A 17,336-nucleotide genomic window follows, 5' to 3' on the forward strand; every position below is an offset into this window, starting at 1 on the left:
AGATAAAAAGTTTTAAAGGTCACCTCACAAGATATTACTAAACCAAAAGCTATGTTAAGTATCCAGGATTTGGCATCCACTGGTAAAGATTATTTTGGTAGAGGTCTCCCTTTTTACACAGATTGCTCACTGGGACTCTGATTCCCAGTCTTGTCTGTTCCTTGCAAATGTCCTTTATTGTACATGAATTGTCATATGCCTATAAATAAGCATATGCAGCACCTATTGAAATTTGGGATAGTTAGATCTCCTCTCAAGCACAGGACCCATCCTAAACAGGTATACAACGCAAAACTCTTGAAGTAATCTATTATTATTATTATTATAACACATTATAAATTTGTCAGATCTTTTTTTGAAGTTTGTATCTCCAGGAAAAAAAGAAATACCATGTATTAAACAACAAAGAATGAAGAAGGGAAATGTGAGGAGAAAAAGCTTTCAGAATTATGAGATAATTTTAAATGGGTAAACAAGGCCTTCAGTAATCTGAATGAGATGGCTAGACACACATCTCCTAGTCTTTTACATTTAAACATAATACTGTTGGGTCCACTTAAATGACTGTGCCTTATATTTATAATAATGTTCTTATCTTCCCCTCCTGAGTAAGACTATGGCACCCTGAATAAATGTATCAAAACACTTATAACTTTAGAATTACCTTTTTACTAGATAGGATTTAAATGATACTTTGCCTATTATACAGTTTTAACTCCTGCATTTCGGAGAATGCCTGAAACTATTCCTAACATATTTACTTAATTGTAATATGAATTGTTTACATTAAAAGTTACCAATATTTAAGCATAATGCTGAAATCAAAGTTGCACCACCATATTGATGCAATTTCTGGTTTAAAATTATCCTAATATGTGTGGTTGTTCTTTTTCAAATTGTGATGTAATACCATGAAACCCCATGGTAGTACATCCTGTAATCATGTGAATCCCGATATTACGTAGTTGGTGATTGTCCCCTGCCCTCAGGCAAATTAAGAATAGAATGCCTTTATTCTAACAGTCGTTGATAGCATCACACAAAAATGCTGCTCTTTCCACTGCCACTACAACCACATTTAACTAAATGTATAATTAAAATACACTTTAGATCTTTCTAGGATATTCAGTTTTTTTACTTTTTCTAGCATATTCAACAATTTTAAATACTGATTAAATCCAATAAATGTGTTGAAATAAGAAGCATTGACTCCTTAGTAGGTAGCATTGGCTGAGGAGATAAAGGTAGTTTTCATCACCCTTTACTCCAAGCCATACATCTTGGTCTGCCTTCAGATTTTTCTTAATGTTTCTTCCAGGTAATTTTAGGAAATGTAGTGTTGAATATTGTATTCAACAAAGTTTGTATTTGTTGCCAAATTCTGCATTTCCAAATTCAGATGCCACTGAAATGGGGCAACACAGATCTATAGACAGAACAATATCCTTGGATGTGGTTAGTAAGGTTTTATAATGGAATGTGATAAACCTTAACATATTTAAATATATTCAAATAATTTAATTATAGAAAATGACCATTTCATCCAGTGGTTATCAAATCTAGCTGTGCCTCAGAATCACCCAAGCAGCTTGTTAGAAAGCATGGAATCCCAAGTCAAATACATAGTAATTGTGCTTGGACATGTGTGGGTGAGGTGCTAGAATTTGTCATTTTAACAAGCACCCTGGGTGATTTTGATACCCAGCCAAACATTTTGGAATCACTGGTCTAATACAATGCCCTACAGACAGGAATTACATTTAATTCATGTCTGTATTACTAGCTAGATCAGCAAAGTGCCGTGCACGTAGCAGGTGCAAAATAAATGTTTGCAGGAGGTAGGGCAGAAAGTTGGTACAAAGAAAATTTCTGCGACTTGTGGAAGGTCCTCCAGTTAAGAAGCATTAGAACCTGCTTCTTATTTGGCCCAGCAGTGGAGGAACAAGGGCTTCGGGATCCTCTTTTAACCATTTTTCCAAACAAGTATAATATATTAAATCATCCAAAATTGATCTCATAAGATTACAGTATGGACATGCAGGTGTATATGTTCAATGGTATGTTGCAGGTACAATTCCCATCTCATCTTGCAAATTTCAATATAGCAGTTTCTCTAATTTTTAGGCATTATAAAATATTTATAACCCTTCCCTGCTTCAGTGCTTTAATATTAGAGTTTGTTAAATGCTTAAAAGTACATTGTGTAGTAAGTTTCTTGAAGCCAGAAAATAAAATGTCACAGACATCACTATTACTTTTACTTCTCTCATCTACCCCCTGGAAAGTTTGTGGCCAGTTATCAAAACTGCAGGTATTAGATGACTCTTACAATGCCCTTTTGATCTGTTGTACGTGAATTCAATTACATTTCCAAATAAGTTTTCAGTATAAGAGAGGGTAATGCAATGGCATTCTCCAGTTATTGCATCAGCATTTTAGAACATGGCTACCAATTTTCCAGAAGTAGGAGGAAGAGGGAAAAGAAAACAAGGAAGGGAAGGGGAGGAATAATAAGAATCCTTAAGTTGCAAACTCTTCACTTTCATTTGTATTACCTCCCATCTGACCCACCACATGGGTCTCATTTACAAGGGCATTTAGAAAGTTGTGAATCAATTTGCCCAAGAGTTAACCTTGGGGAGATTTTTAGCCTCTCAGTAGATATCCTGAATCATAGTCATCTGTTCTTAAGTCCTGCAAAAAGACTAGTATGACTATAAATGAATATGTTATTTGATAACTTCTTTCATTTTCTTCATCAATATGAATGATACTCACAAGCTCCTTTAACCAAGTGATAGTGTCATGACAGTCTTACACTAAGGGGCTATAAATGGGCAGTGGGAAAAGTGGACTTTAATCAAACAGCTGTGCATTGCTGTAGAAACCAGTGAGAATATCCAACTTGAAATGATCTAACTTTTAAACATATGAAGGATTTTTAAATGCACTGTCATATCAACCCCCCAGCATACATGATGAGTATTAAAATACCTTTTCTCTAACTTGTATGCTGGTTCGTGAGTGTGCGATTGGGAAGGGAGTTAGAGTTGCAGGTTAAATAGATAACTTCACTTGCCTGGGGTAGTCTTTTTTTTAATGTTTTCCCTTTTGTTATTAATTGTAAACTTTGTGAATCAGTTTTCCCTTCAAATTTCTTAGGTAAAAATTAATGCAAGGCAGTGATTAAGAAAAATTGAGAAAATTTAATTCAAATCATTTGAACCAAAGCTTAAGACTTTGAAGTAGGATGAAAACTGAGGAAATGCCACAGGTGATCATTGCAGGATGAAAGTAACACGGGATGGTTGATGGAAAGCCTAGTTTACTTCTCAGGTTAGTAACTAGCTCTGCACTGGCCTAAAAGGTTGTTCTCCGTTAAACAGTCCAACTCAGATCATGCCTTGCTTTCCATGGATCAGATATAGAGACTTTCTATCATTTAAAGTGAATACCATCATATATGTTCTCCAGTTGGTCTGTGTGTACTTCAAATGACTATTTCCTTTTTAACTCATTAGTAAGCTTCTAAATGACCATTTTCAAATTTTTTTAATTACCTCAAATCTATAGCAATAGATTCAGTAGATGATCAATCCATCACATATAGAATGAAATGGATTATGAAGTTTAAACTTCTGAAAGTGTTTTTCCATTTCACCATCACTCCTGAGCCCTGATTACACTCTAGCTGTTGTATCACTACACTCATAACAGATTATTCCCCTTTTTTGTCTAGCTGTTTGTTTCTATCTTTTAGACCAGCAGTCCTCAGCCTTTTTGGCATCAGGGACCGGTTTCGTGGATGACAGTTTTTCCATGGTCTTGAAGGGGGGTTGGTTTCAGCATGAAACTATTCTACCTCGGATTATCATGCATTAGATTCTTATAAGGAGTGTGCAACCTATATTCCTCGCATGCGCAGTTCGCAATAGGATTCATCTCCTATGAGAATCTAAAGCTGCCACTGATCTGACAGGAGGCGGAACTCAGGCAGCAATGCTCACTCGCCCGTGGCTCACCTCCTGCTGTGCAGCCCAGTTCCTAACAGGCCCCATTCATGGCCGAGGGGCTGGGGAGTGCTGTTTTAGACTACAGTTGTTTTAATGTCAGGGAAGATATCTTATCCATCATTACATATTCCATTCTACCTGATATAGGAGCTATTTAGTAGATTTATGTTTTATGTGTAGACATGTCAAAGTTGCACCAAATATGAACTTGGGGAAGTTGTATTTGCTTGAGTAAAAAAAAAAGTTGGATCAACTTTTGTCTTCATTGAATTAGAGGTCTGAATTTATTATTATCAAAATAGTACAGTATTCACTTGTCTTTTTCTTGCCATTTTACTCAAATTAATTTCAAAAGCCTCTTTTCTTTTGCTTTATTCTAGAACTGAACAATGCCACAAAAACTTTCTTTACTAAAGAATATTTGAAAATAAAACAAAGCTTTCAGAAATCCAACTCTGCAAAATGGCCCCTACCAAGCTGCAGAAAAGCATTTCATCTTTTTGGAGGTAAGGAATCTAATGCCAAAAAAAAGTCTAGTAACTTTGTCTAAGGTCTCTTCTTAAAAGTAACTTCTTTCTGTCTCAGAAATATTAGTGAAAACATATTTTTGTATTGATCAATTTTAAATAAGGATTTTGCTAAGTATCTCCTTGCTGCAAACAACAGATGTACCTATGAAAAAAATAAAGACTACGCAATAAGAGCAAATTTGAAGACTAATGACTAAATTGACTTTGCCACTCTATCACTGTTTAGTATGTAGGTAATGAAAATACATCTCAAAGTATCAGATTTGACAAAAGTCATACTTATGGCAGCACTGGCCCTTCTGAAGTGGCTGCTACCATGAAGGCAGCTCCAGTGAGGGAGGCACAGCCCACTCCATAGAGCTGGCAGAAGCCAGGGACAGGTAGGAGCCCTGCCCTCCTAGGCAAAGCTACAGCTGCTGAGCCATGGCTGCAGACCCAGTCATCCTTGTACTCTCAGGGACTGGGGAAGCCCCCTTGCCCCTACAGGCTTGGAAGTGCCTACTCCCACTGCCTGGCCTCTCCCTGCTCCCGGGACCCAGTCCAATTTTAGAGCAAAGTTGAGGCCAAGCCCAGGCACTGTCGTGACCCAGCCAGATGTGCACACACTCAAGGCAGTGCTGACACATCAGCCCCATGCTCCCTTGGCCCACTCCAAACTTTGGGTACTGACAAGCATGGGAGGAAGGCTGAAGGGGGCTGAGGGCAGCCCGGCGCAGCCTGCAGGCACCCCTTGGCAAGAATAGCCTGGGCACTGTGGGCACTGTGGACAGCAGGTCGATGGCGACAGGAAGTAGACAGGCTCCTGGGCAGAAAGGAACAGGTCTCCAGTAAAGCCCTACCTTCAAGACAGGGACAGCTTGAAGACTGGGAGCTGGACTCTCAGTTTTGTGGACCAGAGTGAGAATTTATGGTGCTTTTTCCAGGCCTGCCCATGGCTGCCCATGAACCACTCAGCATGCACTTTCTCCCCTTTTAAGCCCATAAAATCCCTAGCAGGCAGACAGTTGGACAACTTACCTGGAGATATGGTCTGCCTGTGGATAGGAGCTGCCCACCCTGGGTCTCCTCTCCACTGAGCACTATAGAGACAACAGGACAACCTGCTGCAGATAGGAGATACCTGCTGTGGGTCTCCTGAGAACTGTTCTGCCGCTCAATAAAGCTCTTCTCCACCTTGCTCACCCTCCAGTTGTCTGCATACCTCATTCTGCCTGGGTATGGGACAAGAACTCGGGACCTGCTGAATAGCAGGACTAAAAGAGCCATAACACAAGGTCTGAAACACACCCCCCACCATGAAATACCCTCACCATGTTGTGGACAATGACAAGAGAAGAGCTGCAGCCCTTTGGGGAACCCAGATGTAGAGAATCCCTGAGCCAGGGCTATGACACCCTCTTTGGGGTTCTACAGTTTCTGGAGTCACCCAGCGTCCTGGCACCACTATATTTTTCTCGTTCAGACTCAGGTGCCCGCAGCAGAAGCCACGTAAAGTATATCTGGTCTAGCCACAGCCTCACACAGAGCTGGAACCTGGAGCTGCCTGCCTCACCACAGCAGCCAGCATGCCTGGCTAAGCACACTGGCTGGACCTCACGCCTGCTCAACCACACACCCCTTGCCACCCCACGCCTGGCTCGCACTTGGCAGGTTTGGGATCTGAGCCGGTAGTAAGAGCTGAGCACAGACTGCCTGGCCAAGTGGGTGGAACAAGCCCAGCAGGCACAAGCAATACTCAGGCAGAAGGTGCCGCTGGCACAAGAGGTTTCCAGCTGGTGAGGTGACAACCTAGGGATCCTATGACAATATTTGACAAAGTCACTAATACTCTGTATAAAGATTCCTAATAATGCATTCATTAGCAAAAGCTAAATTTATTTAGTTTTAAATAAATTTATTTATTTAGCTTTAAGACACCCTGACAAGGCTCTGTGACTTTCTACTTGTTCTAAACTTGTGGGACAACTATAAAATACAGTTGTATTTTATTATACAATACAGTTGTATTGTACACTATAAAATACAACTATAAAATACAGTTGTCCCACTATACAACTATAAAATACAGTTGTATTTTATTATACAATACAGTTGTATTGTACACTATAAAATACAACTATAAAATACAGTTGTCCCACAAGTTTAGAACAAGTAGAAAGTCATAGAGCCTTGTCAGGGTGTCTTAAAGCTAAATAAATAAATTTATTTAAAACTAAATAAATTTAGCCTTGTCAGGGTGTCTTCGAGGTGTGCAGTGGTCAAGGAATACCAATATCTGGCTTTAGGTCTAAGTATCAGATCCTATGATACTTCAGAGGTATCATAGGATCTATTTTTGATCTTGTAAAACAGGAATAATTATGTCTTCCCCACCTAACTAATATAGTAGTAAATATTAAATGGGCTAATGTGAAAGTACATTCCAAATTTTAACTGATTGGACTATATAGATAAAAGGAATAAAGGTAATATAATCTCTTATACCTTTTTCACCTTTGGGAATTTGTTACCGTATGAACATACAATATGGACCTAACGTATAATTTCATCTTTTATGAAACCACAGTTTATCACAGCATGAACTACTGTGCAGTTTTCATTATTTACCAATTTATGACATTACAGGACCTGGTAGGAAAAATCCAGATATGAGGAACTATGATCTTCAGGGAACAGAAGGAACTTCTGCATAAGACCAACAAGATCAGTACAGCAATAACCAACACCAAAAGGAGATAGAAGCAGAGCCCCTATGGTTGTGGCAAAAGATAAATTGGTGCATAAAATTACTAATCTCAAAGAAAGTTACATAAAAGCTGATATAACTTTACACAGTGATTTGAATGAAGAAAATAGTTTAAGGGCATTAATAAGCACATCCGACTTTATAAAGTAGTCAGTCACTGTAAAAACTTAGTATCTAGAGATTTGGTATAGACAGGTTTTTTTTTAATTTACTTTTTTGAGATGAAGTCTGGCTCTGTTGCCCAGCCTGGAGTGCAGTGGCGAGATCTCGGTTCACTGCAACCTCTACCTCCTGGGCTCAAGCAATTCTCCTGCCTTAGCCTCCCAAGTAGCTGGGATTACAGGCACCCACCACCATGCCCAACTAATTTTGGTATTTTTAGTAGAGACTGAATTTCATCATGTTGGCCAGGCTGGTCCTGATTAATGAATGACCTCAGGTGACCCACCTGCCTTGGCCTCACAAATGCTGGGATTACAGGTGTGAGCCACTGTGCCCGGCCATAGATAGGCTTTAAATAGGTCACATTTAGTCCCCAGAATAGGAAATCAAATATAAGAAAAAACTAGTCTTAAAGGATTTCATAGCTAAGAAAAAATTTATCATTTCGAGTGTGTTCTTTAAAATAATCCCTTGTATCCTACCTTCCACCCTATACCCAAATTCTAAAAGAATGAAGTACCTTCACAATTACTCCATTTTCCTCTGTCTTTTTGTATTCTGAGGTAGTACAAAAGCTATAATTTAAGCAATTGCTTCTTTGTGATTTCATCTTATTTGTCTTCCCCATTGGAGTTCCAAAGAACTTAATTTTTTAAATGTGTGTTTATGGAGGACATTCAAAGTAGCATTATTATACCACCCAACTTAAGAAATATATATATATTCTATCAGGAGCTCAGTTGAGCTGGCCAAGAGCTGTGTTATCAGGTGTCTGGAGTAGCCTATTAAAGCAACAAGCCAAAATTGAAAGAGTTAAGCCTTTAATCATTTACTGCAATAATATAAGCAAGAGTCTAAAACCAGAGGAAATGCTGCGTCCTCCTGTTCTATTATCTCATGCAATAGTACACACTCATCCAGGGCCACATAGAGCAGGGCAGAAGTAAAGGTTCACTCACTCTTGAGAATGCCCCAAACAAAAGGCTCCAGCAGTTTTTGAGACCCTAAGGTCAGGAGGAGTGGCAAAGAGAAAAGGCTAGGGGTGGTAAAGCACTGGGTACTGAGTCAGAGTGGAGAAAAGTGTTTCCGCCTCCAACCTCAATAAGAAAGACTTTGTAGAGGCACGGAAAGACCTCCAACGAAGCCCTCAGATAAATATAACTAGCAACAAAGGTTCTGGGAATAGGAATATAAATATGTGAATGTGTATAGGCAGCCAGGGGAGACTGAGAACTTGACTGCAGCTCCCTTCAGAGACTGTAATGCACTTGTTGTACACCAAATCTGGCTTTCTCCCATGAATCCTGCCAGATAAAGCCTTTGTAACAGTCTGTTGAGGCCTGAAAAAAAATCACACATAGGATTTTAATCAGGAACTGGACTCCTCAATTACCAGTATTATTGAAGCACCTTCTGTAGTTCTCCTTTGTTTACCCCCTGCTTCCTGACTTGTGTATTTATCATTTCTTTGTATAAGTACACATACATATACTTAATCATGTTATTTAATTTTGCTTGTCTTTTAACTTTTATAATGGTAGCAATGTAAACATTCTGCTTTGCTTTGTCATTCAATATGCTTCTGAAATTCATCCATTTCAGTAAGTATATAGCCACATTCTTTTTACTACTACACTGTAGTGAATTATGTGAAAATACCCCAACCCAACTTATCCACTCTCCTGTTGGTGAACAATTGAGTGGTCCAATTTTTATTATAAACAGTGTTGCTATGAACAGTCTTATGATGTCTCCTGGAGGGTAAGAGTTTCTCTAGAATAAAGACCATTAGAAACTGGCTGGGTCATAGGAAAACCACATCTTTAACTTTATAACCTAGCCCAAACTGTTTTCCTAAATGGCTGTGATGAAAAATCACCAGCTTTGACTACCACATTTGGTATTTTCAGTCTTTTAGATTTCATTAATTTGATAGGTATAGAATGATATCTCATTGGGGTTTTAATTTCCATTACTGTGAGTATTGATGAGTGCTGAACATAGCTTTATATGTGTATTGACCATTAAATTTCTTCATCTGTGAAATGCCTTTTCACAAATTTTATTTTTCTATTCATTGTATTTCTACTGTTTGGAAGTGTTAAAATGTTTTCTTTGCTTTCTTTTCTGTTAATTATATGAATGGCAGCTATTGTCTCTTTTTACTGTGATATATTTTAATGAACTGTAGTTCTTCAGTTTCTTCACCATCTTTTTGGTGTATACTTGTTTAAGAAATTCTTTCCTTTCCCCAGGATCATAAAGATATTTTCCTATGTATTTTTCAAATAGTTTTAAAGATCTTTGAAATTGATTTGTGTTAATATAGTTTTTTACTGGATCATTTCTTTGTTGTAGATAGAGACCCAGTTTCTTTGGCTATCTTTCATACCACCATTTGTTGAAAATAATTTATCATTTCCTCACTGATCTACAGTACTAATCTGTCATATTTTAATTTCCACATGTAGCTCTGTTTTGAGGTCTTTGAGACCACTGACATAACTTTTTGTTCCTAAAACAATACCATACTATCTCAGTTACTAAAAACTGTATAAGAAGTCTTTATATCCCCCCTTCCAATTTGTTTCACTTCAAGAGTGTCTGTCTTGGCCATTTTTTGGCCCTTTGCTCAATTTTTAAATCATCCTAATTGCATGAAAAACTATGTTCTACTTGGGAAATGGGGTCCTATTAAATGTTTAAATCAATTTGGGGAATATTGATACCTTCAAGTAAAATTCTTCTATCCATTAATTTGGTTTATCTCTTCATTTGTTTAGATCTCCTTTGATGTCCTATAATAAAGTTTTATAATGTTTTTATAAATATCTTGCATACCTTTTGGCTAGATTTATTCCCATGTACTTGCTATGTTGTCCTCTTCTCTTTTTTGAAAATTCAGTGCAGAAAAATTGTCCCAGTCACAATTTATGGCTACCATCATCACTGTTCCACGTACTCATTTGTTTTCTGTGCATGTATCTTTAATTTATGAAAATGGTCTTATATATTGCATTCTCTTTTTCACCTAGCACTAGCTTTTTAAATCCATTCAAATTGTTATGTGTACCTCTAATCTGTGACTTCTAATTAATGCTCTACTAAAGGGTGCACTGACCATATTTTATCTATTCACTGTCTTGAATACTTCCAACTCTCTGCCACAATAAATCTCTAATGAATATCCTAGTGTGGACTGTGAATATCTACTTGGTATATAGACTCCAAAGCAGAATGTCTGGGTTATAGAATATGAGTACACTTGACTAAATAGTGCCAACAGCCTTCCCACATGACTAGCCTAGACACCTATTAGCAATGTATAAGGTTGGGAAAAATTTGCACTATGGAAAATGACAAGTGTTGACAGAGAATGAGAATTAGAAACCTTCATTATTTTGATTTACATTCATCTGATAATAATTTAAGATCATTTAAAATACTTATTAGCCTTTCAGATGCCTCTTTTTTAATTACTTTGCTTATTTTACTAAGGAGGTTTCTGCCCTTACTGGTTTTATAACATTTCTTTCATATTCTAGATACTAATCTTTTATCCACTTTAGACATTACAAATTTCTTCTTCCATTTTTATCATCTACATATTGTTTGTCCATGGTATCTTTCATTGTAAGGAATTCTTAACTTTGATATTATTACTTTTTTTTGTTTTGTTTTTGCTTCGTGTCTTGAATTTTTATTTAAGTTCTTCCCTAATTCCCAGATGACAAAGGTTTTCACTTTGATTTTGTTGCTGTTGTTGTTATCTGAAACATGGTCTCATCCTATTACCCAGACTGGAGTGCAGTGGTATGATCACAGCTCACAGCTCATTGCATCCTCAGCCTTCCAGTTCAAGCAATTCTCCAACTTCAGACTCCTGAGAAGCTGGGACTACAGGAGCATGCCACCATGCCTGGCTCATTTTTGTATTTTTTGTAGATACACTGTCTCACAATGTTGCCTAGGCTAGTCCTGAACTCCTGGTTCAAGCAATCCTCCTCCCTTGGCCTCCCAAAGTGCTAGGATTACAGACGTGAGCTGCCATGCCCAGTCTCACTTAGATTTTTTTAAACATTTTTTTTGTAGTTTTACTTTTCATATTTAGATCTTTATCTAGAATCCCCCCTTTATGTTTTGTTACAAAGGGTTCAACATCTGTGTTGTTTTTTTTTTTCCATATAATAACCTACTTTTCTGAATATCATACAATCTTGCTGAGATTTTTATATGGCTTCCTATTGTTGTCAAATCATATTGTTGACATATTCCTATTGTTGTCATACCAATATCAAAATATATTGATATTGGTATGTTGATATCATACTTAACCTTATGAAATTATCTTATTAAGTCTAATTATTTATAAGGTTTTTGGGGCTTTCATTGAAGACAATATTATCCTAAATAAGGACAATTTTACATCTTTCCATTTCATGCATATGTCTCTTTCTCTTTTTACTTGCCAGACTTTCTGAGTTAGGACTTCTGTTCGATTTTGAACAGAAAGAGTGATCACAGCATCCTGATTTTAAAAGGAATGCTTTTAATATTTACAAGTAGGTATAATTGTTGCTCCGTATTCTTGGTAGATACCCTTCATCAGGTTTTAAGAATGTTCTCATCTGTTCCTAATTTCAAATACCTGTAGTTTTTCTTGAATGAAGTTTAATTTTGTGAATGTTTTATCAGAATTTCTTAAAATGCTAATATGGCTTTACTTCCTCAATTTGTTAATGCACTGAATCATATTAATAGATTGTAATTGATGTTCTAATGTTAGGACATTAGAACACTGCTAGATTTGGTTTGCTAATATTTTGTTTCAGAATTTTACTTACATATTTATGAGTAAAACTGTATTTATTTTTTATACTGTGTTTTGTAAATTTCCTCCTAAGTCAGTTTACATAGCTTTTTGCTGAGAATTTTTTTATTTTTGTTTCAAAGTTGTTGGCCTTTGTTTATAATATTTTAATATATTTTAGTCTCTCTTGTTTATCTACAGAGAGATATACGAGAGATATTCTACCCTGCAGAATAAGTGACACTATTTGTCAATTTTATCATTCCATTTAAATTACCAAATTTGAGAATTGACTATTGTATCTTTTTTTTCATACATTTCTGTTCTTTATTAAATCCTTTGTTACTCTCTTTGGATTTATTCTGTTCTTTTTATACCATATGAAGATGACTTTCTAATCAACTTGCATCATTTTTACTTTATTTAAATTATTGTTCAAGGCTATAAATTTCCCTCTCATGTATTTATTCCTCATTTCTAATTATTTTTATAATAAACCACATAATCACACACTAGTTGAATCATCTTGATTAAAAATAACAGAATTGTAAAAAGTCAGGGTTATGTTGGAAAGTTAGCATCTGTGATTTCAAGTCATACCACACTATTTCATATGTCATCTACGCAACATTAATAGGTTTCCTAAGAAATTTACTTCTAAGCTTAGTTTTTCATGGTTGGCAGATGGAAGTAAGGTGGAAGGTGGGGGAGGGGTCTTATGGGCAAAAATAGACATTTCCATAAATGCTTTTGGCTCCACAAAATTAGTGTTTTTTTCACACAAAAATAATTTGCAAAACCAAACAGTTATAGATTTCCTAATCAAAGAAGCTTGTATAAAGTCTTGAACTCAAGCATAAAACTAGCTAATACTTGTCCTTTTCACCCTATGAAGTGTCTTAGATGTATTGATAACTAAACAGATGTGTTTTAAATGTTTTCTTCTGACAAATACATATTTCATGTATTGATACGTAAAATGGGTAATATGAAAAGGAATGGAAATATTCTAGATAAATGTGAGCTAGTATTTTAAAAACTTTTATCAGATACTAATTGCACTGATGAGTCTGTCAATTGTAATTCGTTTCCCTGATATAGCTACCATTTCCAGGCTTTTAATCCTCAGTTTATTTGAAAGTTCCAATTGATGGAGTTTCTAGCTATGCTGTGTTAATTTATTCCCTTAGAAACCAACATTCATACATATATAATTACATAGTGTATGTATACACACATACATACACAAAGCGAAGTAGCAAAGAGGTTTCACTAAATCATTTTTGTAAAAAGTTCTACATTGTTGAATTTCTTTTCTACACATACTGAAGTCAAAGGAATTTTTAACAAGAATTAAAAATTCCATGTCTTAATTTTACTCACTGTAACAAAAACATGCAACTGAAATGCAGGTGTCTGATATGTAGTTATGACAATTCATCCATTTTTCATGAAAGCCGAGGGAATTGTTTTATTTGGTCATTAGTTTGTCTGAAGGTGTTACATTGGTGCAGCAAGTTTAAACATGTTCAGTATAAATCAAAGAACTCCACATGGAAAAAAAGATTATCTCTAATGGAAAGCAAAACAGTACATGCTTACACAGCGTGAGTGTGAATATAACCTTCTCAGAAAGTTGTAGGTAAGTCAAAGAAAATTTAAAATATGCTGTGGACTAGGGGCTGCCTTGGAGCAGAAAGATACATTAACCCTTACATTTCCTCTGAAACTGCAAAAATTTTGTTCACAAGGTAATTTATTTAAGAGGCCTGCAAATTCTGAACTTTTTCTTTCTTTTTAGTTTGGCAGAATCATGCTCTACTTTTTTTTATATACAGTTTAGAATTTCAGAATCCTTTTGCTTCTCTCTCAAGTTTATGATCCAAATGACCTATAATGCAAATTGTACATTTTTTTCGAGTATCACCACTTCTAACTTATTTTAAAAATTATGAGCAGTGTTTCATTCTCTCCTTTCCTCCCTCCCTCTTCCTTTACCTCCTTTCCTCTCCCTTTACTTCCCTCTTTCCCTGTGATTCTTCCTTTTGCACACACTCTCATGATTTTTATTCTTTATTTCAGATATATAGAACTTGCTTGTTAATTGCATATGAAATTGGATGTTGGTGGGATATGATGCCTTCATTTTAAAGCACTTGCATTTATAACATAAGTGCACATGTATGCTTGTGCAGTAAAAATTCAACCACTAACCACAAAACTTCTGAAATTAGCACAAGAAATAAATTCTCCTGGTGTGAAAGGGTGGCCGTGTAGTCTTGACCTTAGCCCTGATCTTACAGTTTTAATAATGTGTCCCAAGATAATGCTTTACCTAACTACCCTGCAGAATAAGTGACACCAAGTAAAAGTGTTCAAAGATATAATAAGATGACTCTGATACTGGATTTTTTTAACCTTGTTGAAGAAAGGGTAGGGAAGGATCTCAGTATAACTCCTAATTCAAACTAGACTGTTGATATCAGTAAATGGTGTCATTTAATTTAAAAAAAAAATTTCAGAAATGTTCAAGTGTTCTAAAGTTTGATCTCTGTTGGGGCCATGGACAATATATGTACACATTGTGTATCATTTTGGGAAATTGTGGCCATTCCTGGTATAGAATATGAAGATTGAGTATATAGGCCTTAAATGAGATGATGGAAAACCTACTCCATTTCTGGAAGACTTCATGGTAGGTTTAAGTGTAGGTTTATCCTGTTCTAGAATCATGAAGAATAGAGTGATCTTGGGGTGATGGTGGATATCACTCCCAGGACACAGAGGTAAGCAAAGAGTACAAAGGTATGCTAAGGATGAGTCCATGTCTGTGCAATGGCTGCAGGTTATTCTTGATGTTGTGTCACACCTTTTATCCCAAATGATCAAAAAATGTTATGAAAAGTTATGGCAGATCTCTTCTATACAACATTTGCGACACAGTAGCAAAAGAGGGTTCAGGGCTGCCTTCTGTGTTTCAACACTAGAAGAGTAGAAATCTCATTTGATCATCAGCAGCAAAGATGGAATTGGCAGATGAGGAGGCCAGATTAGAGGGATGAATGTGACCTGATTCTGAGTACAACAATGAGAAAACCATCACAGAACTCTAAGAGCAGGGACAGATATAAGTCAAGTATATTATTTCTGGCAACAACAGGAGTGGGAATTTCTGCTTCTGAGTAGGATATAGTAAGTGGTGGCAAGCCATCAGTCTCTGTGCAGATATCTGGAGAAAATTATAAATTATAAAAATCATATTTACAAATAAATTTGAGAGCTATGGAATTAAAGACTAAGTGAATTAAAACTCCAGTATGGTCAAAGCCCCTTAGGAAAGCTAATATTGTCACCTCTTTGCTTTACTGGGAGTATTTTTTGAGTCTAATCATTAGTCTAACCATAGGCAGAGGACTCTAGAAGGGGGAGGAGAAATCAGCAGAAGTTTTGATAACCATAGAGACTGACATGTCAGATTGGAAGAGGAGTTCAAACATATGGCCGATTTTCCACATGAGACATTTGCTAAGAGCTTTTGGGAGCACAAAAGGCTAAAAAAGTTGGCTAAAAACAACGGAATGAAATATCTTGCAGTCTCAAAGTTTAGGAATCAAGTTATCCTACATGAAGGGACCTATTAACAGTTACCTAGCAACATCCACCTCAGAAAAGCACAGCTTTCAGATTAGAGGAGCTAGGGACCTTAGAAACTGTTAAGCAAAAAATACAGAGAACCATGCTTTAGTAAGGGGTCTAGACCTGAAAAACAGAAGACACTGAACACAAAAAATTTTCTGCAGTCCCATTGTGAACTTCATAGTGCTTTAGAGAAAAAGTCCCATTAAAGGAATGAGGCTGCAATAAACACAGTATATAGGTCATGTGTCTTTAAGACATTTGAAATTGAATTGAGTACGATGAAAGTGCAACCTACCTTCGAACCCAACCCTGCTTATTCATTATTAGATTGAGGGGATGAGCTTCTCACTCTATCTGCCTGACAAAAGAAAGGTCCAGTACTCTCTGGAGGAAAATATCAACTTCAGTTTCCATGGATCTTTCCTACAGTAAAAAATTATTATATATGAAAGGGTTAGGAAAATGTGACCAATAATCAAAAGAAAAAGTACAAAATAGAAACATATCTCCCCATTGATCTAGATGTTGGAGTTAGCAGACTAGGACTTTAAAATAACCATTAGGGAAAAAAAATCAATGAAAATAGAGAAAAAGAATAGATAAAAAGGTAAAACTGCCAATAGAAAATAGAAGCTATAAAAAAATTAAACAGCCTGGGACCACAAAGTGCAATAGTTGAATTAAAATCCATTATATGGGTTTAACAGCAGACTATGTGGGACATAATCTGTTGAATATGTATAATTGGAGACCCTGAAGGAGAAAGAAGGGAGTAGAAAAAATATATCTGAAGAGCTAATTGTCAAGTATTTTCCAAAACTGAAGACAGACATCAGTACATATTGATAACTCTCAGCATAGCCTAATTAGGATAAACAGAAAGAAAACCATATCCAGAGACATCATCCAGAACAGTCAAACTGCTGAAATCAAAATATAAAGAAAAAATCTTAAAAACATCTAGAAAAAAAAAAGTTACCTTCACAGAAGCAGGGATGACCGACTTAAACAGAAACCACAGGACCAGACAGTGGAATAACATCTTTAATGTGCTCATGGAACATTAAAGATGCTATTTAATCCTTACTGCTAACCAAGAATTCTTTACCTAGCAAAAATATCCGTCAAAAATGAAGGTTAAATAAAGACATTCCAGGTATCCAGTAGACCTACACTATAATAAAAACTAAAGGTATTTCCTTAGGCAAAAGGAAAAGGATCCTAGCTGGAAGCACAGAACTTCAGCAAGGAAGAACACCAGAAAGGGTAATTATGTGGGTAAATATGAATAAATGTTATCTATTTATAATGACAATATCTGGTGAGTTTAAACATAGAAAATGAAAGATATGACAGTTATTGCAATACGCTATATGCTGTGTGCAAAAATGGTGAAAGTGGTAAATGGAGTTAAAATGTTTTAAGGTTCTTACATT

The 17,336-nt window shown here is 36.2% G+C and overlaps 1 protein-coding gene across 1 annotated transcript in view; it reads left to right on the forward strand.

Annotated features, from left to right (window-relative positions):
- RNF180 (ring finger protein 180) overlaps positions 1–17,336 on the forward strand; it is a 193,938-nt gene that overhangs the window by 157,034 nt on the left and 19,568 nt on the right. The window contains exon 6 of the mRNA XM_017548581.2: positions 4,394–4,519. Coding sequence (XP_017404070.2) covers positions 4,394–4,519 — 126 coding nt within the window. The remainder of the gene's footprint in view (positions 1–4,393; positions 4,520–17,336) is intronic.

Source organism: Cebus imitator, unplaced genomic scaffold (assembly GCF_001604975.1).
Source record: "Cebus imitator isolate Cc_AM_T3 unplaced genomic scaffold, Cebus_imitator-1.0 Scaffold211, whole genome shotgun sequence".
Classification (NCBI taxonomy): Eukaryota; Metazoa; Chordata; class Mammalia; order Primates; family Cebidae; genus Cebus; species Cebus imitator.